This window comes from Scyliorhinus torazame, chromosome 2 (assembly GCF_047496885.1).
Source record: "Scyliorhinus torazame isolate Kashiwa2021f chromosome 2, sScyTor2.1, whole genome shotgun sequence".
Taxonomy (NCBI): domain Eukaryota; kingdom Metazoa; phylum Chordata; class Chondrichthyes; order Carcharhiniformes; family Scyliorhinidae; genus Scyliorhinus; species Scyliorhinus torazame.
The window spans coordinates 187,998,296-188,024,335 of record NC_092708.1 but is presented as its reverse complement, the minus strand read 5'-3'; the positions used below and the strand labels follow the sequence as shown (position 1 = coordinate 188,024,335).

General features: G+C 47.4%; 1 protein-coding gene across 8 annotated transcripts in view; it reads right to left on the bottom strand.

The window, feature by feature from the left end:
* The window catches only part of abi2b (abl-interactor 2b), a 249,954-nt gene that overhangs the window by 26,796 nt on the left and 197,118 nt on the right, over positions 1–26,040 (bottom strand). For 2 of the 8 annotated variants that reach the window (XM_072481349.1, XM_072481367.1), the window contains 6 exons: positions 24,737–24,834; positions 21,498–21,647; positions 20,514–20,638; positions 17,164–17,391; positions 14,163–14,339; positions 3,427–3,513 (listed from right to left, as the gene is read on the bottom strand). In XM_072481349.1, the coding sequence (XP_072337450.1) occupies positions 3,427–3,513; positions 14,163–14,339; positions 17,164–17,391; positions 20,514–20,638; positions 21,498–21,647; positions 24,737–24,834 (865 nt within the window). The remainder of the gene's footprint in view (positions 1–3,426; positions 3,514–14,162; positions 14,340–17,163; positions 17,392–20,513; positions 20,639–21,497; positions 21,648–24,736; positions 24,835–26,040) is intronic. The other 6 variants (XM_072481358.1, XM_072481376.1, XM_072481385.1 and 3 more) reach the window with 3 other exon arrangements.

The window sequence follows — 26,040 nt, the reverse complement described above, 5'->3', positions numbered from 1 at the left end:
AGTAACCAGCGCCCGCACTGGAGGTTAGATGTGGGACTTTTGGCGGATGAAGGGGTGTGCGAGCGGCTGAGGAAATGCATTCAGAACTACCTGCAGGTCAATGACATGGGGGAAACTTCGGCAGCGGTGGTTTGGGAAGCACTGAAGGCGGCGGTCAGAGGGGAGCTAATCTCGATCCGGGCTCATAGGGAGAAGGTTGACAGGGCAGAGATGGACAGACTGGTAAAGGAGATATTACAGATCGATAGGAGGTATGCGGAGACCCCAGAGGCAGGGCTCCTGAGGGAATGGCGGAGGCTGCAGACGGAGTTTAGCTTGCTGACCACAGGGAGGGCGGTGGAGCAGCTGAGGAAGGCAAGGGGGGCGATTTATGAACATGGGGAGAAGGCCAGCAGAATGCTTGCACAGCAGCTTAGGAAGAGGGAGGCAGCGAGGGAGATAGGGAAAGTAAAGGATGGTGAGGGGAACCTGGTTGGTGATTCGGTCGGGGTGAATAAGGCGTTCAGAGATTTTTACAGCAGGCTGTACAGGTCGGAAGCCCCGACGGGGCCGGAGGGGATGAGGCTCTTCTTGGAGGGGCTGAATTTCCCATCGGTGGACGGAGAGCGAATAGAAGGGCTGGGGGCCCCAATTGGGCTGGAAGAGATAGTGGAGGGCCTGAAGGCCATGTAGGCGGGTAAGGCCCCAGGTCCGGATGGGTACCCAGTGGAGTTCTATAAAAAGTTCTCGGAGATACTGGGGCCAGTGTTGTTGAGGATGTTCAATGAGGCAAGGGAAAGAGGGGTGCTGCCCCTGACGATGTCACAGGCAATGATTTCGCTGATTCTTTAGTGGGACAAGAACCCGGAGGATGATCTGCTTCTGTATATTTCGGACTGAATAGAGGGCTTGGAGGAAATCATGAAGATTTTAGGGGAATTCGGACGGTTTTCGGGGTATACGCTAAACATGGATAAGAGTGAGATGTTTGTGGTTCAGGCGAGGGGACAGGAGGGGCGGCTGGGGGAGCTGCCGTTTAGGTCAATAGGGGGTAGTTTTAGGTACCTGGGCATCCAAGTGGCACGGGAATGGGACCGGCTAAATTGAATCTGGCCCGGCTAGTGGACCAGATGAAGGACGATTTCCGGAGATGGGACACGCTCCCGTTGTCGCTGGCCGGGAGGGTACAAACGGTGAAAATGACGGTCCTCCCGAGGTTCCTATTTGTATTTCAATGTCTCCCTATTTTTATTACGCGGTCTTTTATTAAGCAGGTCAACAGGGTGATCACGGGCTTCGTCTGGGCGGGCAAGACACCGCGGGGAAGGAAGGTAATGCTCGAATGGAGCCAGGGAGAGGGTGGGCTGGCGCTGCCAAATGTTAGCAACTATTACAGGCGGCCAACATAGCCATGATCAGGCAGTGGGTGGTGGGGGAGGGGTCGGTGTGGGTGCGGATGGAGGCAGCTTCTTGTGAGGGCACCAGTTTGGGGGCGTTGGTAACTGCGCCTATGCCGCTCCTGCCGGCACGGTACTCCACCAGCCCCGTGGTGGTGGCGGCCCTGAGAGTTTGGGGCCAGTGGAGGCGGCATGTGGGAGCATCGGTCTGGGCCCCAATTTGTGATAACCATCGGTTTGCCCCGGGGAGTATGGATGTGGGGTTCCGGGTATGGCGGTGAGCGGGGATTGAGAGGATGGGGGATGTGTTCATAGAGGGGAGCTTTCCGAGTATGAGGGCGCTGGAGGAAAGGTTTGGGCTGGCGAGGGGAAACAAATTCAGATATTTGCAGGTGCGGGACTTCCTTCGTAAACAGGTGGCAACCTTCCCGCTCCTACCGCTAAGGGGGATTCAAGACAGGGTAGTTTCCAGAGGATGGGTGGGGGGGGGGGGGGGCGTCTTGGACATCTATAAGGAGTTAATGGGGTCAGAGGAGATGCAGACCGAGGAGCTGAAGCGTAAGTGGGAGGAGGAGCTGGGAGGAGAGATAGAGGATGGTTTATGGGCAGATGCGTTGAGTAGAGTCAACACGTCTGCAACATGTGCCAGGCTCAGCCTGATACAATTTAAGGTTGTTCACCGGGCTCACATGACAGTGGCCCGGATGAGCAGATTCTTTGGGGTGGAGAACAGGTGCACAAAATGCGCGGGAGGACCAGCGAACCATGTCCATATGTTTTGGACATGTCCAAAACTTCGGGGATTTTGGCAGTGGTTTGTGGACGTTATGTCCAAGGTATTAAAAACAAGGGTGGCGCTGGGTCCAGAGGTGGCGCTTTTCGGGGTGTCGGAAGATCCGGGAATCCAGGAGGAGAAAGAGGCAGATGTTTTGGCCTTTGCTTCCCTGGTAGCCCGGAGACGGATACTATTGGCATGGGGGGATCCAAAGCCCCCAAAGTTGGAGACTTGACTATCGGACATGGCTAGCTTTCTCTGTTTGGAGAAAATTAAGTTTTCCTCGAGAGGTTCACTGATAGGGTTCACCCTTGCGGAAAATTAAACGTCACCAGACCCCGGGGGGGGGGGGGGGTTGAGTAGCTTAGGTTATAGTAGGGGGTCAATAAGGTAATCTACAAAAGGTAAATGGTTTTTGCACTATGTTTATGGTTTCATGTATCTCGTCTATTTTGTTGTTGTTTCTATACTAAAAATACCTCAATAAAATGTTCATTAAAAAAAATATAACACATCAGAGGAGAAGACTACAAGGCACATCAAACCTGCTCCATCATTCAATATGATTATAGAATGCAAGTCATAATCATATTGAATAGCAGAGCAGGCTCGATGGGCCGTGTAGTCTACTCCTGCTCCTATTTATTACAGTCATAGAGTTTTACAGCACAGAAAGATGTTCTTATGTTATGATTTACAGTTCTGTAGAATGCCCAAAATGAAGCCCATTGCATTGCTTATGCACCTAGATCAGAACTTGTTACTTCTCTTTTTACTTAAGACTGAATTCTAACATTGTATCCAAACCATAAAGTACCATCCCTGGAGTGTCTGAAGAGACAGTACAGACAGAGCTTTACTCTATATCTAACCACATGCTGTATCTGCCCAGAGAGTATTTGGTGAGTAAAGTGTAAGAGGAGCTTGACTCTGTATCGCATCTCATACTGTACCTGTCCTGGGAGTGCTTGATGGGAACAGTGTAGAGAGAACTTTAATCAGTACCTAACCTCATGCTGTATTTGGCTGAAGTGTTCGATATGACAGTGTAGACAGAGCTTTACTCTGGATCTAACCTAAGCTGTACCTGTATTGTGAGTGTTTAACATTACAGTTTAGGTGCGAGTTGTACCTGCTTTGGGTATGTGCAGTGTTGGATAAGCTGCCAATGTTTTACTGCTCCATGTTCTGTTCTTGGTGTAATGTTTTTGCAGAACATCTGTGGGTACAGAGAGCTTGATTGCCCAGGATAGAAGGTGGAAAACATGAACTTACTGTTATCCTGAACTCTGGCCACGAAGCCCATCAGCGGCAGCTGTGGTGTAACCTGCAGAATAGAAGGTGGGGGTGGAGCGAGTGGTGCTGCACACAGGAGCAGACATAGGAATGAGGAAAAGGAGAGGAACAAACACCAGTGAGAAGCAGCAGAGAAAGCATTTAGAAGCAAAACAAGAACACATCTGCAATGCAAAGCTGTGTCGATATACCCACGAGGCACAAAGCCAGGAGGAGAGCGAAGCTTTCTTGACCAGGGGTAATCAAAAGGAAATGCTACTCACAGACACACACTGATCAATGTCAGGAGCACATTAAACCATTGCATCTGGACTGAGTGACTTCACGACTGCTTAAGATATTAATTCAGCTTTATCCTCCCACAGGCTCATTTATTTCCATACTAGCCAATGTCCCACAGAGTTCCCTGTGGGTATTCTGGAATCTGAAGCAGAGGTGCAATGTTTATTTTCTAGCTAGGCCCTTAAAGGTTTTGACAGAGTGATCCAGACTTTTTTAAAATATAAATTTAGAGTATCCAATCATTTTTCTTTTCCAATTAAAGGGCAATTTAGCGTGGCCAATCCACCTAACCAGCACGTCTTTGGGTTGTGGAGGTGAAACCCATACAGACACGGGGAGAATGTGCAAACTCTACACGGACAGTGACCCAAGGCCAGGATTCGAACCCAGGTCCTCAACGCCATGAGGCAGCAGTGCTAACCATTGCGCCACCATGCTGCCCGTCTGCTGCCGATCATGACCTAATAACTAGCAGAGGTCATTTGAGTTGTTGAGGAGCAGAGCGAAGTTGCACCCAATCTTGGGAAACGAGTAACAATTGGGATTAGCATCTAAATGACTAAACAGAAAATGCTGGACAGTCTCAGCACGGCTGGCAGAGTCTGTGGAGAGAGAATGGAGCTACGTTTCAAGTATGGATGACTCAGGACGGCACAGTAGGGCAGTGGTTAGCACTAGGACTACAGCGTGTGGAGTTTGCCCATTCTCCTTGTGTCAGCGTGGGTCTCACCCCAACAATCCAAAAAGATGTAAAGGGTAGGTGAATTGGCCACGCTAAATTGTCCCCTAATTGGAAAAAAATGAATTGGGTACTCTAAATTAATAAACAAAAAATAAACGGCAGCAGAAAGTGTCTAAGTTTCTTTTTATATAATAATAATAATCTTTATTAGTGTCACAAGTAGGCTTACATTCACACTGCAATGAAGTTACTGTGAAAATCCCCTAGTCACCACATTCCGGCGCCTGCTCGGGTACACAGAGGGAGAATTCAGAATGTCCAATTCACCTAACAGCACCTTTCGGGACTTGTGGGAGGAAACCGGAGCACGAACCCGGGTCCCTGGTGCTGTGATACAACAGTACTAACTACTGTGCTCCGTGCCGCCCATATCCATTTGTATTAAAATGCATATGCCTCCATGAACTAGCTATCCACACACCTTGTTACATTTTTGTTTCATACTTTGGGTGCGATCCAATGTGCCTGAAAAGAAGCGTCGCGGCGTAGCGTGGCCTATAGAAGCCGGGGAGACCCCGCTCCTTAGGTCTACCCGACTCACATCGCTTTGCGAGATCTAACGCGATCTCGCAAGATGTTGCGATGTAAATCTCGCCCATTGTGCGATCAATCTCCCTTGCCTCGGAGACCTCGGGTGAGCACCGTTCAGCAATGGTCTCCACAAACAGGGATCCGATGTAATGGCACTCTTGGGGGTCCCCCAGGGGATCAGGTGGCAAGCCGGTATTTTTTGTGCGCTGGTGATAGGGCTGTAGGTGCTCTGCTGGGGAGACCCACCCATAGTGCATCAGGGCTGGGTCAGAAGCCTCAGAGATGGGGATGCCATTTAAAAATGGCGTCCCGTCTCTCGCTTCACCGAGGGGTTCCGGCGAGCGGAGCTCCTCAGTGCACAAAACGGGGCTATGTGCGGCCTCGGCGGCGTGTTCCCTGCTTAGGCCCCTTGTCTAACGCAGGTGGCATTTTATAGCCATGTGTTTCTCGGCGCTGTGAGCACGGAAACACGTGGCTAAACGCACTTGCTTTGGGACTTTGTTCCCTTTAATTGAATCGTGCCTATTGTGTCAACCTTTTCCATTGGAAATACCGGTGTTCACATTTACAGTGGAAAACCGTCTACGGAATATTTACATGGTACAGCTGAGCTTCAGGGTTCCTTTGTTGAATCAAAAAACAGTCATTCAGCCCTTCCGGCCTGTGCCGACTCTTTGTAGAACTATCGAATTAGCCCCACGCCTCTGCTCTGTGCCTAGGGTCCTGCAATTTTCCTTTGCAAGTATTTTGAAAATTAATACTGAATCTACAGTACCCTTCTAGCCTCCTTTTAGGCAGCACATTGTAAATCGTAATAACTCTCTGCGTAAAAACATTTCTCATTTGTCTTTTGTTTTTTTTGCAAATTTCCTTTGAGGTGTGTCATCTGGTTACCTGCCTATCTTTATAATAATCTTTATTATTGTCACAAGTGAGGCAGCATGGTGGCACAGTGCCTCACGGCGCCGAGGTCCCAGGTTCGATCCCGGCTCTGGATTACTGTCTGTGTGGAGTTTGCACATTCTCCCCGTGTTTGCATGGGTTTCGCCCCCACAACCCAAAGATGTGCAGGGCAGATGGATTGGACACGTTAAATTGCCCCTTAATTGGAAAAAAAATGAATTGGGGTACTCTAAATTTATTTCAAAAAAATTATTGTCACAAGTAGGCTTACATTAACACTGCAATGAAGTTATTGTGGAAATCCCCCAGTCGTCACACTCTGGCGCCTGTTCGGGTACACAGAGGGAGAATTCAGAATGTCCAATTTACCTAACAGCACGTCTTTCGGGACTTGGGGGAGGAAACCTCAGACTCCGCACAGACCCAAGCCGGAAATTAAACCCGGGTCCCTGGCTACTCTACTCTACCATGAGATTTTGAATGCCTCTACTAAATCTTTCCTGAACCTTCTTTGCTCCAAGGAGAACAACTCCTGCTTCTCTTCACCTAACTTATCAATGCATCATTCACATACATCTCCTCAGCACCCTCACAACATTTTACACCCTATCTAAATTGAACACAATATTCCACCTGAGGCCAAACTCTAGAAAGGGTGAGTCATAGTATTCTTGCTTTTGTACCCTATGTCTCTGTTGAGACAGCTAAGGATCCCACATGCTAGCCTTACAGTATATTTCCACAAGGATTAGTGCTGGGACCACTGCGGTTCATAATTTACATCAACAATCTGGACTTCAAAAGCACACCAAACTTGCAGGAGGCCGGGGGTGGCGCAAGTGGGAATTTAACACTGAAGAGGACTGCAACAATTTACAGGAGGATATTAATAAACTTACAGAATGGGTAAATGTTCAGCACAGATAATTATGAAGTAGCACATTCTCTTTGGAAAAGTTGGGAGGTCACTTATTATTTGGAAGGTTCGAGTACAGTGGTATAAATAAACAAACGGGTCTTGAAGTACAAATACAAAGATCACTAAATGTTGCACCACAGGTTAGCAAGGCCATTAAAAAAGCAAACCATGCACTGCACTTAGATAGAATTGAAAAGTAGGAAAGTTATGCTATACCTGTAATGAACCTTAATTAGATCACACAAAGATTACTGCGAGCAGTTCTGGTTGCATATTATAAAAAGATATAACTTCCGGTGACGGCGGGCGGGAGGCAGCCGCACATTGGAGGGCTCCCGTTCAGAACGGCATTTTCGGGGAGTAACGCCCGGTCCTAGGGCCAGCGACGGCAGTAAAAGTCAGGAGATAGCGCAAGGAGAAGAAGGATGTCAAAAAACACGAAAAAAATGGCCGGGGAAAAAAGCGGCTGAAAGTCCGTTGGAGAGGGGAAAGGTCACCGCGGGGTCAACAAAGAAGATGGAGGCTGGAGCACCAGGGGAGGCCGCAGTGCTTACGGCTGAAGAACTAACTACGGTGATGGCTGCGGAATTCCAAAAGCAGTTGGCACAGATTGAGAAATGTATGGAGATGGTGAGTAAGGAGATGAGGGAGGTTTTGAATGTGGTGAAGGAGGCGGTTTCCCCGGTGAAGACGGCGGTGGCGAGCGCAGTGGCGGAGGTGCGAGAGCAAGGGGAGGCGCTGAAGGAAGTGGAGGAGACGGTATTGCAGCACGGTGATCAACTTACCTCGATGGGGAAGGAGATGCGGAAGGTGATGGACACGAACAAGAATCTGCGAGGAAAAATGGAAGATCTGGAAAACAGATCCAGGCGACAGAATTTGAGGGTCGTGGGGCTGGCCGAAGGAGTTGAAGGACCGAAGCCGACTGAGTATTTTGCCGCGATGCTGGCAAAACTACTGGGGGAGGGGGAGGACCCCTCCCAATATGAACTGGATCGGGCTCATCGGTCGTGGAGGCCTGTACCAAAGGCGAGTGAGCCGCCAAGGGCAGTGACTCTGTGCTTCCGTAGGTACAGTGTGAAGGAGAAGGTCCTGAGCTGGGCCAAGCAGAAGCGGGTGGTGCAGTGGGCTGGAGCTGGTATACGTGTATACCAGGACTTTACGGTGGAGCTGGCGAGGAGGCGGGCTGCCTTCAACCGGGTGAAGATAGCACTGTACATTGGCAAGGTGCAGTGTGGCATTGTATATCCAGCGAAGCTGAGGGTGACTTACAAGCTCAGGGACTTTTATTTTGGAATGGCGGAAGCAGCGGAGGAGTTTGCGAAGGCAGAAGGACTGCGGCAGAACTGACAAATTGAGGAATGGTCATGTGCCGATGTAACCTCATGACTGTATTTTCTTCTTTTTTTTTGTATCACTGCGCGTGGGGGTAGAGGCTAAAGGAGCCAATGTTGTATATATTTGGACATGGGAAGGGACGGGACTTTCATTCGAAAGGAGGGCTCTTTGGGGTGTAGGTGGATATGCGGGGTTTGTGTGCTAAAAGGGGATCTTTGGGCTTTCCTAGGTTCCTAGGGCCGGGCAAGGGGGAAAGGGACCTGGGTGGGGGCCTCCACGCTGGCTGGTTTAAGCCGGCCAGTGAACGGGAGCGAGGTGGGGGAGGGGCTGCGGCCATCGGAGCCTGACAGAACAGGGTCCGAGTGGTCTAGCCGGGGTGGAAAGTTGGGGGGAGGGAACCGAGGTTGGGGGAGGGAACAGAGGTTGGGAGGAGGGGTTTTACAAGAGGCAGTGGACAGGAGGAGCTGGAGACTTGGGGGCGGGTACAACTGTGGGGTATCATGCACGGTACTCTCTTAGAGGCTGGATGGCGTTGGTTGGGGGGGTGGTGGAGAGCCGTGTAGATTAAGGGTGACCACGGGTAATCCCTGATTCCTTGTCATTTGTTTATGTAAACATGCGGGTTGAGGTTTGGGGGTTGGTGGGCGGATGGGATTGTTGTTATTATGGGGATTGACATATCTTGTTGATTATTGTTTATTGTTGATGGGTGTAAATGTGGGAGAAAACGTGAAAAAGGAGGAGAATTAAAACAATATATATATATATATATATATATAGAGAGGCACTGGAGAGGGTGCAAAGTATATTTATAGGGTTGGTGCCAGAACTATGAGGGCATGTATCTCACATCTCACAGGCTGGATCTCGTTTCTCTTGAAAACAATAAGGCTGAGAGGTGACCCAACAGAGGTCTGAACATTTATAAAAGGTTTTGATAAATTTAGAAAGAATGTTTCCTCTTGTGGGAAAGAGCATAACTAGATAGTTATGTAAATGTGGTCACACCCAAGGTGCAGGCAGAGAAATGGGTGACCACCAGAAAGGGCAGGCAGTCAGTGCAGGAATCCCCTGTGGTTGTCCCCCTCTCGAACAGATATACCCCTTTGGATACTGTCGGGGGGGATAGCCTATCAGGGGAAAACAGCAGCAGCCAGAGCAGTGGCACCACGGCTGGCTCTGATGTTCAGAAGGGAGGGTCAAAGCGCAGAAGAGTAATAGTAATAGGGGACTCTATAGTCAGGGGCATAGATAGGCGCTTCTGTGGACGTGAAAGAGACTCCAGGATGGTATGTTGCCTCCCTGGTGCCAGGGTCCAGGATGTCTCCGAACGGGTAGAGGGAATCCTGAAGGGGGAGGGCAAACAGGCAGAGGCCGTTGTACATATTGGTACTAACGACATAGGCAGGAAGGGGCATGAGGTCCTGCAGCAGGAGTTCAGGGAGCTAGGCAGAAAGTTAAAAGACAGGACCTCGAGGGTTGTAATCTCGGGATTACTCCCTGTGCCACGTGCCAGTGAGGCTAGAAATAGGAAGATAGAGCAGACAAACACGTGGCTAAACAGCTGGTGTAGGAGGGAGGGTTTCCGTTATCTGGACCACTGGGAGCTCTTCCGGGGCAGGTGTGACCTGTATAAGATGGACGGGTTGCATCTAAACCGGAGAGGCATAAATATCCTGGCCGCGAGGTTTGCTAGTGTCACACGGGAGGGTTTAAACTAGTATGGCAGGGGGGTGGGCACGGGAGCAATAGGTCAGAAGGTGAGAGCATTGAGGGAGAACTAGGGAATAGGGACAGTGTGGCTCTGAGGCAGAGCAGACGGGGAGAAGTTGCTGAACACAGCGGGTCTGGTGGCCTGAAGTGCATATGTCACGAAAAGTCATTGACAAATAGGGTTAAGGAAAATCCCAAGGCTTTTTACACGTACATAAAAAGCAAGAGGGTAGCCAGGGAAAGGGTTGACCCACTGAAGGACAGGCAAGGGAATCTATGTGCGGAGCCAGAGGAAATGGGCGAGGTACTAAATGAATACTTTGCATCAGTATTCACCAAAGAGAAGGAATTGGTAGATGTTGAGTCTGGAGAAGGGGGTGTAGATAGCCTGGGTCACATTGTGATCCAAAAAGACGAGGTGTTGGGTGTCTTAAAAAATATTAAGGTAGATAAGTCCCCAGGGCCTGATGGGATCTACCCCAGAATACTGAAGGAGGCTGGAGAGGAAATTGCTGAGGCCTTGACAGAAATCTTTGGATCCTCGCTGTCTTCAGGGGATGTCCCGGAGGACTGGAGAATAGCCAATGTTGTTCCTCTGTTTAAGAAGGGTAGCAAGGATAATCCCGGGAACTACAGGCCGGTGAGCCTTACTTCAGTGGTAGGGAAATTACTGGAGAGAATGCTTCGAGACAGGATCTACTCCCATTTGGAAGCAAATGGACGTATTAGTGAGAGGCCGCACGGTTTTGTGAAGGGGAGGTCGTGTCTCACTAACTTGATAGAGTTTTTCGAGGAGGTCACTAAGATGATTGATGCAGGTAGGGCAGTAGATGTTGTCTATATGGACTTCAGTAAGGCCTTTGACAAGGTCCCTCATGGTAGACTAGTACAAAAGGTGAAGTCACACGGGATCAGGGGTGAACTGGCAAGGTGGATACAGAACTGGCTAGGCCATAGAAGGCAGAGGGTAGCAATGGAGGGATGCTTTTCTAATTGGAGGGCTGTGACCAGTGGTGTTCCACAGGGATCAGTGTTGGGACCTTTGCTGTTTGTAGTATATATAAATGATTTGGAGGAAAATGTAACTGGTCTGATTAGTAAGTTTGCAGACGACACAAAGGTTGGTGGAATTGCGGATAGCGATGAGGACTGTCTGAGGATACAGCAGGATTTAGATTGTCTGGAGACTTGGGCGGAGAGATGGCAGATGGAGTTTAATCCGGACAAATGTGAGGTAATGCATTTTGAAAGGGCTAATGTAGGTAGGGAATATACAGTGAATGGTAGAACCCTCAAGAGTATTGAAAGTCAAAGAGATCTAGGAGTACAGGTCCACAGGTCATTGAAAGGGGCAACACAGGTGGAGAAGGTAGTCAAGAAGGCATACGGCATGCTTGCCTTCATTGGCCGGGGCATTGAGTATAAGAATTGGCAAGTCATGTTGCAGCTGTATAGAACCTTAGTTAGGCCACACTTGGAGTATAGTGTTCAATTCTGGTCGCCACACTACCAGAAGGATGTGGAGGCTTTAGAGAGGGTGCAGAAGAGATTTACCAGAATGCTGCCTGGTATGGAGGGCATAAGCTATGAGGAGCGATTGAATAAACTCGGTTTGTTCTCACTGGAACGAAGGAGGTTGAGGGGCGACCTGATAGAGGTATACAAAATTATGAGGGGCATAGACAGAGTGGATAGTCAGAGGCTTTTCCCCAAGGTAGAGGGGTCAATTACTAGGGGGCATAGGTTTAAGGTGAGAGGGACAAGGTTTAGAGTAGATGTACGAGGCAAGTTTTTTACGCAGAGGGTAGTGGGTGCCTGGAACTCGCTACCGGAGGTGGTAGTGGAAGCAGGGACGATAGGGACATTTAAGGGGCATCTTGACAAATATATGAATAGGATGGGAATAGAAGGATACGGACCCAGGAAGTGTAGAAGATTGTAGTTTAGTCGGGCAGTATGGTCGGCACGGGCTTGGAGGGCCGAAGGGCCTGTTCCTGTGCTGTACATTTCTTTGTTCTTTGTTCTTTATAGCATCAATATAAAATAATCACCAAGAAATACACTTGGGAATTCAGCAGATAAGTCTTTACTCACAGAGTTGTGAAAATGTGGAACTTGCTGCCAAACAGTGGTTGAAGCAAACAGATGCAAACATAAACTAAACATGCATAAGAGAGAGAAGGGAACAGGGGATTGCGATGATAGATATAGATGGGAAAAGATAGGAGGAAGTTAAACGCCACTTGGAGTGCTGTGAGCAGTCTGGACAGCACAACTTAGGAAGGATATTTGGGCGGCATAGTGGTGAGCACTACTGCCTCACTGTGCTAGGGTTCCGGGTTTAATTCCGACTTTGTGAAATGTCGGGACTTTGTGTGATGTGTGTGTGGAGTTTGCACGTTCTCCCAGTGTCTACATGGGTTTACTCTGGGTACTCTCATTTCCTTTCACAGTTTAAAGATGTGCAGATTAGGTGGATTGACCATGATAGTGTCCAAAGATGTGTAGGTTAGGCACGGTCATGGAGATAGGGCAGGGAAGTGGGTCTAGGTACGGTGCTCTTTCAGAGGGTCGTGCAGACTAGATGGACCGAATGGCCTCCTTCTGCACTGTAGGGATTCTATAGAAAGATTCTATATATTGGTCTTGGAGGGAATGAAACGCAGGCGTACAAATATCTGGACTACAATGGTTAAATTATAACAATAATCTTTATTATTTACAAGTAGGCTTATATTAACACTGCAATGAAGTTACTGTGTAAAGCTCCTAGTCGCCACACTCCGGCGCCTGTTCGGGTACACTGAGGGAGAATTCAGAATGTCCAAATTACCTAACAGCACGTCTTTCGGGACTCGTGGGAAGAAATCGGAGCACCCGGAGGAAACCCACGCAGGCACGGGGAGAATGTGCAGACTGCGCACAGAGACTCAAGCTGGGAATTGAACCCGGGTCCCTAGCGCTGTGAAGCAAGAGTGCTAATCACTGTGCTACGCAACGATATACGCAACATCAATCACACTAACTTCATACATCCTCTGAGTCATTTCCTGAATGAACTCAATTAAGTTTGAGAGACATCAATTGCCTTTAACAAATTGGTGTTAGTTGTCATTTATTAACCTGTGCTTTTCCAAGTGACAATTCATTTTGTCCCTGATTATCAGGTTTTCCTAGCACCTCCGTTCAGCTGACTGGCCTGTGGTTACCAGGCTTAGCTCTCCTCTTTGTCACAGCATGGGTCTGTGCAGACTTGATGGCCAAATTGCCTCCTTCTGCACTGCAGGTTATCCATGATTCTATGACACCCAACCGTCCAGTTCTCTGACACCACTCCCAAATCCAAGGTAGATTGAAAGACTATGGCCGAGGTCAGGGTACAGCCATTTCAAGGGGGCTCTGGTTGTGACACCTTTATAATAAGGTGCAGCTGAATTTTGTGTTACTAGTTATAACAACTTTATAAGAAAGTAATGCCAGGCTCTAGATTCTTGGTCATTATGCAGCTTTATAATAGGTTACAGCCTAGATCGGGGCCCCTGTTAATATCAAAGCTTTATAATAAGGCAAGTTAGATTCTGGGTCGTCCCTGGTTAGAACAACTTTGTAAAGAAGTACAGTTTAGTTGATTATGCAACAGCTTCGCAATAAGGATGGGGATGCAAAGCAATAGTTAAAAGAATTACAACTCTCCTGTAAGGCCTTTGTAAGGCCACTGGGTTGTTAGCGGCCAGCTGCAGAAAATATTGGAACCTTTTGAGACTCATAACATTAAATTGACTAACTCTGAAACATTTATGTTCTTCCTGAATATGAACAGAATATCCATTTGCACATTCAGTTCTAGTGCTGAGAATGGAATGAGAGGGAGAACACCTGTTTCTTAGAAACTTTTTATTATTATTGCAGTTCCCAGAGTCATTTGGGGGATCGTAGAATTTATAGTGCAGAAGGAGGCCATTCGGTCCATCTGCCCTTGGAAAGAACACCCTACTTAAACCCACACCTCCACCCCGTCCCCGTAACCCAGTAAACCCAATTTACCTTTTGGACTAAGGGCAATTTAGCATGGCCAATCCACCTAACCTGCAGGTTTTTTGACCGTGGGAGGAAACCAGAGCACCCGGAGGAAATCCATGCAGGCACGGGGAGAAAGTACAAACTCCACACAGACAGTCACCTGAGGCCAGAATTGAACCCGGGACCCTGGAGCTGTGAGGCAGCAGTGCTAACCACTGTGCCGCCCGTGTCACGGCTTTAAATGGGACTAGACGAGGCCGTCTTTACCTCTCGATTCAGTTGCCTGGTTCGGACTGTAGTACGGGCCTCCGTTGACTTGATTCTGGACACTGCCCTGTGAGGTCATGGATGGTGGGCGTCTGTAGCCAGGTAGGGATCCTCCTATAGTGGTAGGATTCTGCCGCTGCACTGGCCGATTCATGCTGTAGAACTGAGGAGTGTGTCCTGAAACATTTGAGGGAGAAAAAAAGCGATTGAATAAGTAAGCGGTGTTTCGACAAAGCCCGATAGATGAATAAGAAGCTGTATTTCTAGCGTGTCTTTCGCAATCTCGATACTTTATATCGCGTTTACAATGTCAATGAACCGTTGAAAGGTAGACACTGCCGTAATGTAGGAACCACAGTAGCCAATTTACATACAGCGAGATTCCACAAACAGTAAAGAAGAAATGACCAGTGTGAGCTGGTCAGATTACTGTGCCTGACACCACTTTGGGCACAAAGCAACTGTGCTGAACAGCCTATTTCGTTGCTGTAAATTATATGTAATCTGTTTGTGATGTTGGCTGAAGGATAAATCTTGGCCAGGACAATTAGAGAACTCCACTGCTCTTCTTCAAATGGTGCCGTTGGATACTTTACTGACATTTTAGAGGATAGACAGGACCTCGGTTAAACATCTCATCTGAAAGGTGGGTGACTTTTTGGCAGAAGCCCAACAATGGGCCACTCTATGCAGAATGATCACACCAACTCTAACGGTAATGCACCATTTTTACACTACTGGGAAAGACTTTGATTAGATAATTTATATAAATAACAAACGCAGAAGGGAAACCCAAGGACTGGAAAGAAAATAATCAGACACCAAGTGAGATTCAGAAATCAACCCGTACCCAATTGAATGCTTCCCTGAGACTAATCACCCCACCATGAAAAAACCCCACAGATCCAAGCATCAGCTTGATTTACACTATATACATAAATAACTAAAACCTGTGTCATATTAAATACAGCTGAAAGAATGGCTATTCTGCTACATTTGAATTGTTCACGGGACTCTAAACGACTGAGTCACATGGGTCCTTCCCTAATTCCACCAGATGGAGGTGAGGACAAGTCCTGGTGGACACAGAGGCATTCCCACGCAAGACATGCAAATCTATCACCTGCTTAGAAAGACTCACCTCATTCATACTCATTGCAATGCAGCCAAATAAAGGCAATGGAAAAGGTGTTTCGCAGGCAGCTTTGACATGAACGAATTATAGACTAACTCAAGCCTCAAGATATTGAACATGAGAAAGCAGCTCCCCAAGGTCTTGCGTGTGTAAATGAGGCAGGCAGCCCACACAACTGCTTCACACAACTGGTGGCAGCAGGAGAGGGATGAAGAGAAACCTAAACATAGGGGAGGGGGTCTTACAAAAATGTGTTTTGTAAATCCAAGTTTTCAGACTGATGAGCCTCCCTCCTTGTCCCAAGGTAATCTGTACCATCCTTAATGTGACCACAGCTGAGATCAGCACAGGCCAAGGATCAAATGAAAACCAGGGTTCTACCCTGAATAACTCAGGACTAAGAAAGTAATATCTCAGCCATTAGGGAGCCTTCATCACTCTTGGAAAGAAGCCCAAGCTTTGATTGTGCACAACGTAAGAAATTCAATAAGGTTATGTCTGATCTGATCATGGCCTTCACTTCACTTTCCTGCCTGTTCCCAAAACTCTTGACCCCCTTTGCAGGTCACAAATCTGCCGAACCAAGCCTTGAATTTATTCAATGACCTGTCTCCACTATTCCCTGTGGAAGAGAATTCAAAAGACTAGCAACTCTCAGAGAAGAAATTCCTCCTCACCTTGAGCTTAAATGGGAGACCCCTTATTTTGAAACCATGCCTCTTGGTTCTAGATTCACTCACAAGGGGAAACAATCCCTAACCTCCACCCTGTTAAGTCCCCTCAGGATCTTACATGTTGCAATAAGATTACTTCTCATTCTTCTAAACTCCAATCAGTATCGGACCAATCTGCTCAACCTTTTCTCAGAGGCAAGCTTCTTCATCCCTGAAATCATCTTGGTGAACCTTTTCTTTTTTTTCAAATAAATTTAGTATACCCAATTCATTTTTTTCCAATTAAGGGGCAATTTAGCATGTTCAATCCACCTACCCTCTGCACATCTTTGGGTTGTGGGGGCGAAACCCACGCAAACACGGGGAGAATGTGCAAACTCCACACAGACAGTGACCGAACTTGGGATCTCGGCGCCGTGAAGCAGCAGGTCTAACCCACTGCGCCACCATACCGCCCTTGGTGAACCTTTTCTGAGCTGCCTCCAATGCAATTATATCCTTCCTTAAATACGGAGACCAAAAGTATATGCAGTATTGTAGATGTGGCTCGCCAATGCAGAGTTAGCCGAGTCCTTACCATCAGGCACAGTGCCCCTGGGCTAAGCTGGAAATGATCAGGCATGACTCCCTCTCCTGATTACCATTCAGTGACCTTTGTACAGTGGCAGTGACGTCTCACCAGTACAGGTTCAAACACGGAGATGCCTATTCTAGCAACTGGAGGAACTAGAGAAGCCAAACAGTTCTCCAGAGGGGGTAAGGCCAAGGCTCTGTAAGTTGGATTCACAGGCCAACAAGAGTCACTGCCAAAAGAATGGAGATGAATGTGGAGCAGGGAATGTGTGGGAAAATGAAGGCAGAACTGCTTCCCCTATGGTTTATGCCCATTATGGTTTCCATGTCTCACACTGGTGCAAATAACCAGTGAACTGGAAGGCACCGCTGGAGACTAATGCTCAGTGAAACCTGAACTGGCACTGGGAAGGTTCAAGTCAAGGCCCCTGATTGCTGTCTCCAACCATCCTTGCTGATTTTATATGAATAAGATAAATCACGAGTATATCTTTATTTGTAATAGGTGTTGCTGTTTTTAAACCAAGTCGGAGTCAGGTAGATGTAGAATTTATTGCAAGACTGCCAGAGAAACAACTGTGCTGAGAAAGCGAGAGTCAGAGAGAAAGAAAAGACTCACCTGCAGTAGGAGCGGAAGAGACAGCAGGGAGAGATGGTGAGATGAAGCCATCAGCAAAGGGCTGAGCTCCTGCAACGGAGTCTGGGGTCAGTGTTGGAACATGGGTAGGGGTTGCGGAAGGAACAGGACCTTGATTTGAAGCAGGAACTGGAGCAGAGGCAGGAGTAGGAGGAACAGGAACTGAAGTAGGATTAGGCGTGGTGGGTGGTGGAGGGGTACCAGCAGAGCCTTAGGGAAGGGTGTAAAAGAAGGATTAACACAAACGAGAATGTTAGCTGGGACGAGAAAGCCTGTTGAGCAGTTAGTTAAAGTTCCAATCACTCAAGATCAATGCTTATAACATTGCAATACAAGGCTCTAGGAGAGAATACCCACGAGCTGAGAGAAAGCTGCATTGTCCAGACACTCTGAATTTATACCACCAACTCAGATACAATATGCTATACCAAGAGAGTGCCTGCTTCAAACTGGAAACAGATGTCGATCAGTAATCAATAATATAATTTTGCTTGCCATATTTTACCATCTCGCGACAGAGTCAAATCTTTTTCCTGGTGCCTGTTGCTCTCCTTCACTGCACCAAGGAACATGCACTTTAACTGCTGGGGCATCACAGCCAGACTCCATCCTGCCATCAGCTGATCTCCACAGTTGAGAAAGGGTTGCTGAATAATGACCAGAAATGGGGAGCTCACCTATCCAGCGTTGTTTTGCTTTGTTTCATTCATCCTCGGGATGTGACCACTGCTGACAAGGACAGCATGTATCGCACTTCCCAAATTGCCGTTGAGAAAGTGGCATTGAGCTGCCTCCTTGAATACAACTGAGTGGTTTGCTGCACTCTTCCAGAGTGCATTAAGAGGCAACATATTACTGTGGGTCTGGAGTCACATGTAGGTCAGACCGAGTAAGGATGGCTGATCTCTTGCCCAAAAAGACATTAGCGAACCAAATGGATTTTTACGACAAGTAAAACGAGTTTCATTATCACTATTACCAATTCTAGCTTTTTATTCAAGATTTATTCAATTAATTGCATGTAAATTGCCCAGATTATTAGTCCAGGCCTTTGGATTACTAGTCCTGTAGCATTATCACTCTGCTATTGTACTCCTGCTCAAGGAAGACTGAGGCAGACGGTAATACCCCTTCAATCTCAGCAACGTAAGCACAGAGCATAGATGAAATCTACAACTTTTCTGGGCTGTGGCCACAATGCTGGAGGTTACACCTGGGCCAGCAGTGACAAGGAAGAGATGTTTATGTGTAACCACTGGCTTTCACCAGAATTCCCTGCAAAAGGACAGAATTTGATTAACTCAACTACTGTGGAGCAATCTAGGGGAAATGGTAAATGCATTACATTAGATCATTCCAAAGGTTGTCTCCCCCCCCACACACTCCCTCTCCAGCAGACACATGCCCAGCAGTGCAAGCGAAGCAAGCCCTTGCTGATGAGGCTGACTGGTACCTCAACGTTTCAGCAACACGTCAAAGATACCCACTCCCAGTGTAATATTCTAATTCGTCATCCCATGAATAAGGGAAATGTCGGATTTTTTGCACTCCACCAATTGATGCGCCCATGAGGGTAGGAGGAATTTAAATTAAGAGTCAAGGTAAGAATTAATGTGGAATACTTCAGACTGACAATATATGTTCATTTAATATACAGACACTGGCTGGCTCATGGTAATCTACTGCAATAAAATGTTATACTACATATAATCTTAGAGGTGCAGCATACTATAATTTGCATTGATCAGAAACATAGCATGTTCAGGAAAGTTGATCTTTAAATCAGTTTATAATAATAGCATCATTGAACCCATAATGTTTCCTCACCTGTTGAAATTTATTTTCCAATTTTTCACAAAAAGATTGAGGGGGTTCGGACGATTGGTCCCACTGTTCAGTTAATCGGTAACAAGGGGCACAAGAGTGATGATTAATTACTGGCACAGATGCAATGACCTGAAGGGTCTCCTCCTGTGCAGTAGGTATCATATTGCTTTTCCTGCTCTGCTGATCTGAGCCATTTGGGTGAAGTGCCAGAGGACTGTTGCCTTTATTCACATGTAAGGCTAGAGGGCAGGGCAGGTACAGCACGGAATTACGTAAGAGTGAAGCTCCCTCTACACTGTCCACGTCAACCACTCCCAGGACAGATACAGCACGGGATTAGATACAGAATGAAGCTCCCTCTAAACTGTCCCCATCAAACACTCCCAGGACAGGTATATAATAATAATCATCTGTATTAGTGTCACAAGTAGGCTTACATTAACACTGCAATGAAGTTAGTGTGAAAACCCCCTAGTCGTCACACCCCAGCGCCTGTTTGGTTACACTGAGGGAGAATTCAGAATGTCCAATTCACCTAACAAGCACGTCTTTTGGAACTTGTGGAAGGAAACAGGAGCACCTGGAGCACACAGACACAGTGAGAACATGCAGATCAGGCACAGACAGTGACCCAATCCGGGAATCGAACCCAGGTCCCTGTCGTGGTGAAGCAACAGTGCTAACTGCTACACTGCTGCCACAGCACAGGTTGGATACAGAGTAAAGCTCCCTTTGCACTGTCCCCATCAAACACTCCCAGGGCAGGTACAGCACGGGGTTAGATACAGAGTAAAGTTCCCTCCACACTGTCCCCATCAAATACTCCCAGGACAGGTACAGCACAGGGTTAGATACAGAGTAAAGTTTCCTCTACACTGGCCTCATCAAACACTCCCAAGACAGGTACAGCACGGGGTTAGATAGAGAGTAAAGCTTCCTCTACACTGTCCCCATCAAACACTCCCACGGCAGGTAGAGCATGCGGTTAGATACAGAGTAAACCTCCCTCTGCATTGTCCCCATCAAATACTCCCAGGGCAGGTACAGCATGGGATTAGATTCAGAGTAAAGCTCCTGCTAAATGTTTCAATCATTTATCTCTGGTACCAAACATGCGCACCATTCCAAATGACATTTTTATGTTTTGTACACCAGCCATTTTGCGACCATAATGAGTAAGACCACCAGTTTTGTGGTCAATTAAGAGTAGTTCCATGCCCATTATAAACTGGATTGAGATAGCTGGCACAGACTTTCCTCACAACAGTCTGATGTGGGATTCAAACTCATTTCCTTTGGCTGAACCACAGCAGGACCAATACCCCGAATAAACATTTTGAAGTATTTAATGTTAATAAGATAATTCTGAGGGATCACAAAGATGAAGGAGGGGTAGTGAAATTTGGAGGAAGCTGATGTGTTAGTGAGATCTGGGCGCTGGATTAAATAAAGCCAAGTCTGGACAGAATTTCAGTGATGAGCACTGCGCCTAGTGCAGCCTTTACCTGGATAGACACTGGGCGGAGAAGGAGTTGGCACAGCGATGGGAACCCCAACACTGCCGCTGCCGCTGTTCTCTCTGCTGCTACTGCGGCTACTCGGGTGGCTTCCCCCGCTGCTCCCACTGCTGCTGCAATACACAAATCACAGCATATGTCAGCACTCGCACACAGCTTCCTCCCGGAGCATGCCATCTCTCTTCCTGTTCCTCACCTACCTTGAGTCAGAGTCTCCCTGAACCCAACAAGAAAGTTGCTACTTTTTGTTGCAGTTTCTACAGTTCTAACAGGTTCTCCCTCCCTTCAATCCTGACAAAGCACTCAAAACGTTAATTCTGTTTCTCCCCTAATAGGTGCTGGCAGACCTGCTGAGTTTTTTCAGCGTCCTCTGTTCTTGAAACCCAGGTGCATTATCTGGGAGGGGACCTTTGAGATTTCCATCTTATCTCCCCCATTTGTCTTTACTCCCACAGTCCAAACATGCAGGAGCTTCACAATGAATTTGAGAAAGTTATACTGCATCCCGTTGCGATCCTTTCAGTTGCAAGTTAATGCACCAAAGCAGGTGTAATTATTCTCTTTTCAAGTCTTGTACTGAACAGAATTTAGTGTTTTCCCTCCACAAAACAATAGTAGCTACACTTCGGAAAGACTTACATGGAAGTCTCTAGAATGTACAGCTCAGGAGCAGGCCTATCAGCCCTTCTCCCTGTAACCCCTGATACCTTTATTCATTCATTTAGAATGAAGGGGAAACATTGAGAAATGTGAATGTTACATTACTGGAACAAATGAGAACTGATAATTTAATTGTTTATATCAATGTTTTTGCTCGCCTCCTGATAGTATCAACTCATGCCCGAGTAGAACCTCACAGGCACCAATTGCCTCCCAGTGCTTTAGCTCAATGGCCGCTTTGAATGTGCGGATTTCAAAAGTGACTTGCCAGTGGTTATTCGATTGGGAGGATTTTACAGCAGAACCCTATACCTGTAGGTCCTTGTTCTCTGATTTACAGAAGCCGTCCGCACCGGGCTCTGTTGCTGTGAGGAGCTCATGTTACGAGTTGGACTCGGTACATAGTCATTTGGGACGACTGGGGGGCGGACAGGCTCCAGCGTACGATAAGGAGAGTGCCGGCTGCAGATGGAAAGACAAATTAGTTCAGAGCAGCCTGTACCTATCACACTGTTCGCACACGCGCGCACACTTATGAAGAGAGGCTGGTTAGGCTGGAGTTGTTTTTCTCAGAGCAAAAAACGCTGAGGGGGGACCTGACAGAGCTGTACAAAATTATGAGTGACAGAGATAGGTTAGATAGGAAGGAACTTTTCCCTTTGTAGAGGGGCCAATGACCAGGGATATCGATTTAAGGTCAGGAGCAGGAGATTTAGAGGGGAATTGAGGAAAAGATTTTTCATCCAGAGGATGGTGAGAATCTGGAGCGCAGTGCCTGAAAGGGTGGTAGAGACAGGAACCCTCAACATTTAAGAAGCATTTAAATGAGCACTGAAACATCAGAGCATAGAAGGCTACAGAGCGCTCGCAGCTCAAGCGCTGGAAAATGGTATTAGAATAGATGGTTGGCGCAGATACGATGGTCCAAAGGGCCTCTTTTTGTGCTGCAAATCTCTATGACTCTAACCTGATCAGACAAATGGGACCTTGATCTAACTTTTCATCTGAAGATTCCCTTCCATCAATACAGTGCTCTGGAACAAAGAACAAAGAAATGTACAGCACAGGAACAGGCCCTTCGGCCCTCCAAGCCCGTGCCGACCATACTGCCCGACTAAACTACAATCTTCTACACTTCCTGGGTCCGTATCCTTCTATTCCCATCCTATTCATATATTTGTCAAGATGCCCCTTAAATGTCCCTATCGTCCCTGCTTCCACTACCACCTCCGGTAGCGAGTTCCAGGCACCCACTACCCTCTGCGTAAAAAACTTGCCTCGTACATCTACTCTAAACCTTGCCCCTCTCACCTTAAACCTATGCCCCCTAGTAATTGACCCCTCTACCCTGGGGAAAAGCCTCTGACTATCCACTCTGTCTATGCCCCTCATAATTTTGTATACCTCTATCAGGTCGCCCCTCAACCTCCTTCGTTCCAGAGAGAACAAACCGAGTTTATTCAATCGCTCCTCATAGCTTATGCCCTCCATACCAGGCAACATTCTGGTAAATCTCTTCTGCACCCTCTCTAAAGCCTCCACATCCTTCTGGTAGTGTGGCGACCAGAATTGAACACTATACTCCAAGTGTGGCCTAACTAAGGTTCTATACAGCTGCAACATGACTTGCCAATTCTTATACTCAATGCCCCGGCCAATGAAGGCAAGCATGCCGTATGCCTTCTTGACTACCTTCTCCACCTGTGTTGCCCCTTTCAATGACCTGTGGACCTGTACTCCTAGATCTCTTTGACTTTCAATACTCTTGAGGGTTCTACCATTCACTGTATATTCCCTACCTGCATTAGCCCTTCCAAAATGCATTACCTCACATTTGTCCGGATTAAACTCCATCTGCCATCTCTCCGCCCAAGTCTCCAGACAATCTAAATCCTGCTGTATCCTCAGACAGTCCTCATCGCTATCCGCAATTCCACCAACCTTTGTGTCGTCTGCAAACTTACTAATCAGACCAGTTACATTTTCCTCCAAATCATTTATATATACTACAAAGAGCAAAGGTCCCAGCACTGATCCCTGTGGAACACCACTGGTCACAGCCCTCCAATTAGAAAAGCATCCCTCCATTGCTACCCTCTGCCTTCTATGGCCTAGCCAGTTCTGTATCCACCTTGCCAGTTCACCCCTGATCCCGTGTGACTTCACCTTTTGTACTAGTCTACCATGAGGGACCTTGTCAAAGGCCTTACTGAAGTCCATATAGACAACATCTACTGCCCTACCCTCATAACATTTAAGGAGCATTTAGATAAACACTTGAAATGCCATAGTGTACAAGGCTACGGGCTAAGTGTTGGAAAAAGAGATTAGAATAGACAGGTGCTAGGGCAGCACGGTGGCCTAGTGGTTAGCACTGCGGCCTCACGGCGCCAAGATCCCAGGTTCGATCCCGGCTCTGGGTCACTGTCCATGTGGAGTTTGCACATTCTCCCCGTGTTTGCGTGGGTTTCGTCCCCACAACCCAAAAACGTGCAAGCTAGGTGGATTGGCCACGCTAAATTACCCCTTAATTTGAAAAAATGAATTGGGTACTCTTAAATTAAAAAAAAAAATAGACGGGTGCTTGATGGCTGGAGCAGACACAATGGCTGAAGGGCCTCTTTCTGTGCTGTAAAATTCTATGTCAGCTTATTTATGAAATAACTTTTGGAGTGGGGCTTGAACCTGTAACCTCACTTGGCACACTACCCATTGGGCCACAGAGGGGAAAATTCCAATATTTTTAAACCACTTTTTAGATTCTAAACATACTTCGCATCTAAAGCATCACAGGCTTTGTGTCTTTGACAACATTGCGTCTTGTAATTATATCATTGAGTCTTGCTACTGGATAAAATTGTGTTCACCGTATTACATTGCAGCCAGGACTCAAAGCTATAAGCACCACTGGGTAGGGAAGAAATCAAGTCTGCATGCCACTCCTGGTATCAAGTATAGCTGCGACTCTATCCTCCTCTTGTTTCAGAATCATAGAATCCCTACAGTGCAGAAGGAGGCCATTCGGCCCATCTAGTCTGCACCGACCCTTCAAATGAGCACTCCTCCCACCCTATCCCTGCAACCCTATACCCTAACCTTCATATCCCTGGACACCAAGGGGAAATTTAGCATGGCCAATCCACCTACTCCATACACCTTTGGACTGTGGGAGGAAACCAGAGAACCCGGAGGAACTCACGCAGACATAGGGAGAATGTACAAACTCCACACGGACAGTGACCCAAGGCCGGAATTGAACCTAGGTCCCTGGCGCTGTGAGGCAGCAGTGCTAACCACTGTGCCACCGTGCCGCCCACGTCATCTAGATTCAGATATGATGGCTGTCTGCTTGGAGCAGCCAACAGATTGCCTGTACCTGGAGACAGTCTATCAGGGGAGTGAGAAGGAGAGTGAGTCAATGGCAGGAGATTAATTTTATACTTTAACCATCAACTCACACTCAATGACCTCCTGAAGGAGCAAAGGTTAATGTTAGAAATGGGTTGAAAAGGCTTGCAGACCGACCATTCCAACTTGCATTATCCACTCACCCGAGGGTGCCCTTTCCCGGCACCGGGGGACTGGGGGGTTTCTGTGTGGGTGGGGTGCTCCGTGGAAGCCCACCCATCTTCATATTCTGGGTGCTCACCTGGAAGGCGACAAGCAAGAAGCGGATACGTTAGCAAACTTCGCGCTGGCTCACCAATCACACCAACACCAATGGGAAACTGATGCAGAGGTTTAATTAGACTGGGAGAGAAGGGAGAGAAGGAAGAAACGGAAAAGGGAGCAAGGCCATGCAAAGTGTTTGTCTACAGGCTTTCTAGGTGGCTAAATGAACTATTGTCTTACAGAACAGATACAGGGTTTGCAATTTAAAATAGCAGGAAAGCAATTGTTTAAAAAAGAAATATAAGAAAATGGCAAATATGCAATCGTCTCTCAGCAATAGACAGAGAAACAGCGGCTCTTGTTTTTGCTGGTGGCCCATAATCGTGATAGGGACAGGTTACACCTGAGACGCCAACTCATCTCTCTTGGTACATGTTGATTGAGTTGCTGGGTCTTCCCTATATTGGCTGTTACATTTCAGATTTACAGAATTCATGGCAAAGATTTTTCCCACCCAAATGATTAGACATTGTGAAAACTAAAAAATCATAAAAAGGATGGTCAAAATAGCAAATTATGCAGCTTCATTCACGCTTCCTTGAAGTCACAGGTGGTGATGGAGAGACAACATGAAAAGGAGAGATGTGTAATGTGTGGAGAGTATACTGGGGATGGTGTATGGGGGACGCATTGGGGACATTACACAGGCAAGGCAGAGTAAGATCAGGCACTCCCTTCCACCAGTTATACCGTTAGGGACTCCCCTACACCAAAGAGTACAGTGAATTATATCCTTACACCATGGCAGTGCGGTCAGGGTTTTTCTTGCATCAGGGAGAACAGTCAGGACCCACGTCAGGGAGTGCAGTCAGGGAATCCCTACATCAGGGAGTACAGTCAGGGAATCCCTACATCAGAGAGTGCGGTCAGAGGGCAGCACGGTGGCCTAGTGGTTAGCACAGCTGCTTCACGGCGCTGAGGTCCCAGGTTCGATCCCGGCTCTGGGCCACTGTCCGTGTGGAGTTTGCACATTCTCCCAGTGTCTGCGTGGGTTTCACCCCCACAACCCAAAAATGTGCAGAGTAGGTGGATTGGCCACACTAAATTGCCCCTTAATTGGAAAAAATACTTGGGTAATCTAAATTTATATTAAAAAAAGAGAGTGCGGTCAGGGACTCTCAACATCAGAGGGTACGGTCAGAGACTCTCTACATCAGAGGGTACGGTCAGAGACTCACCTACA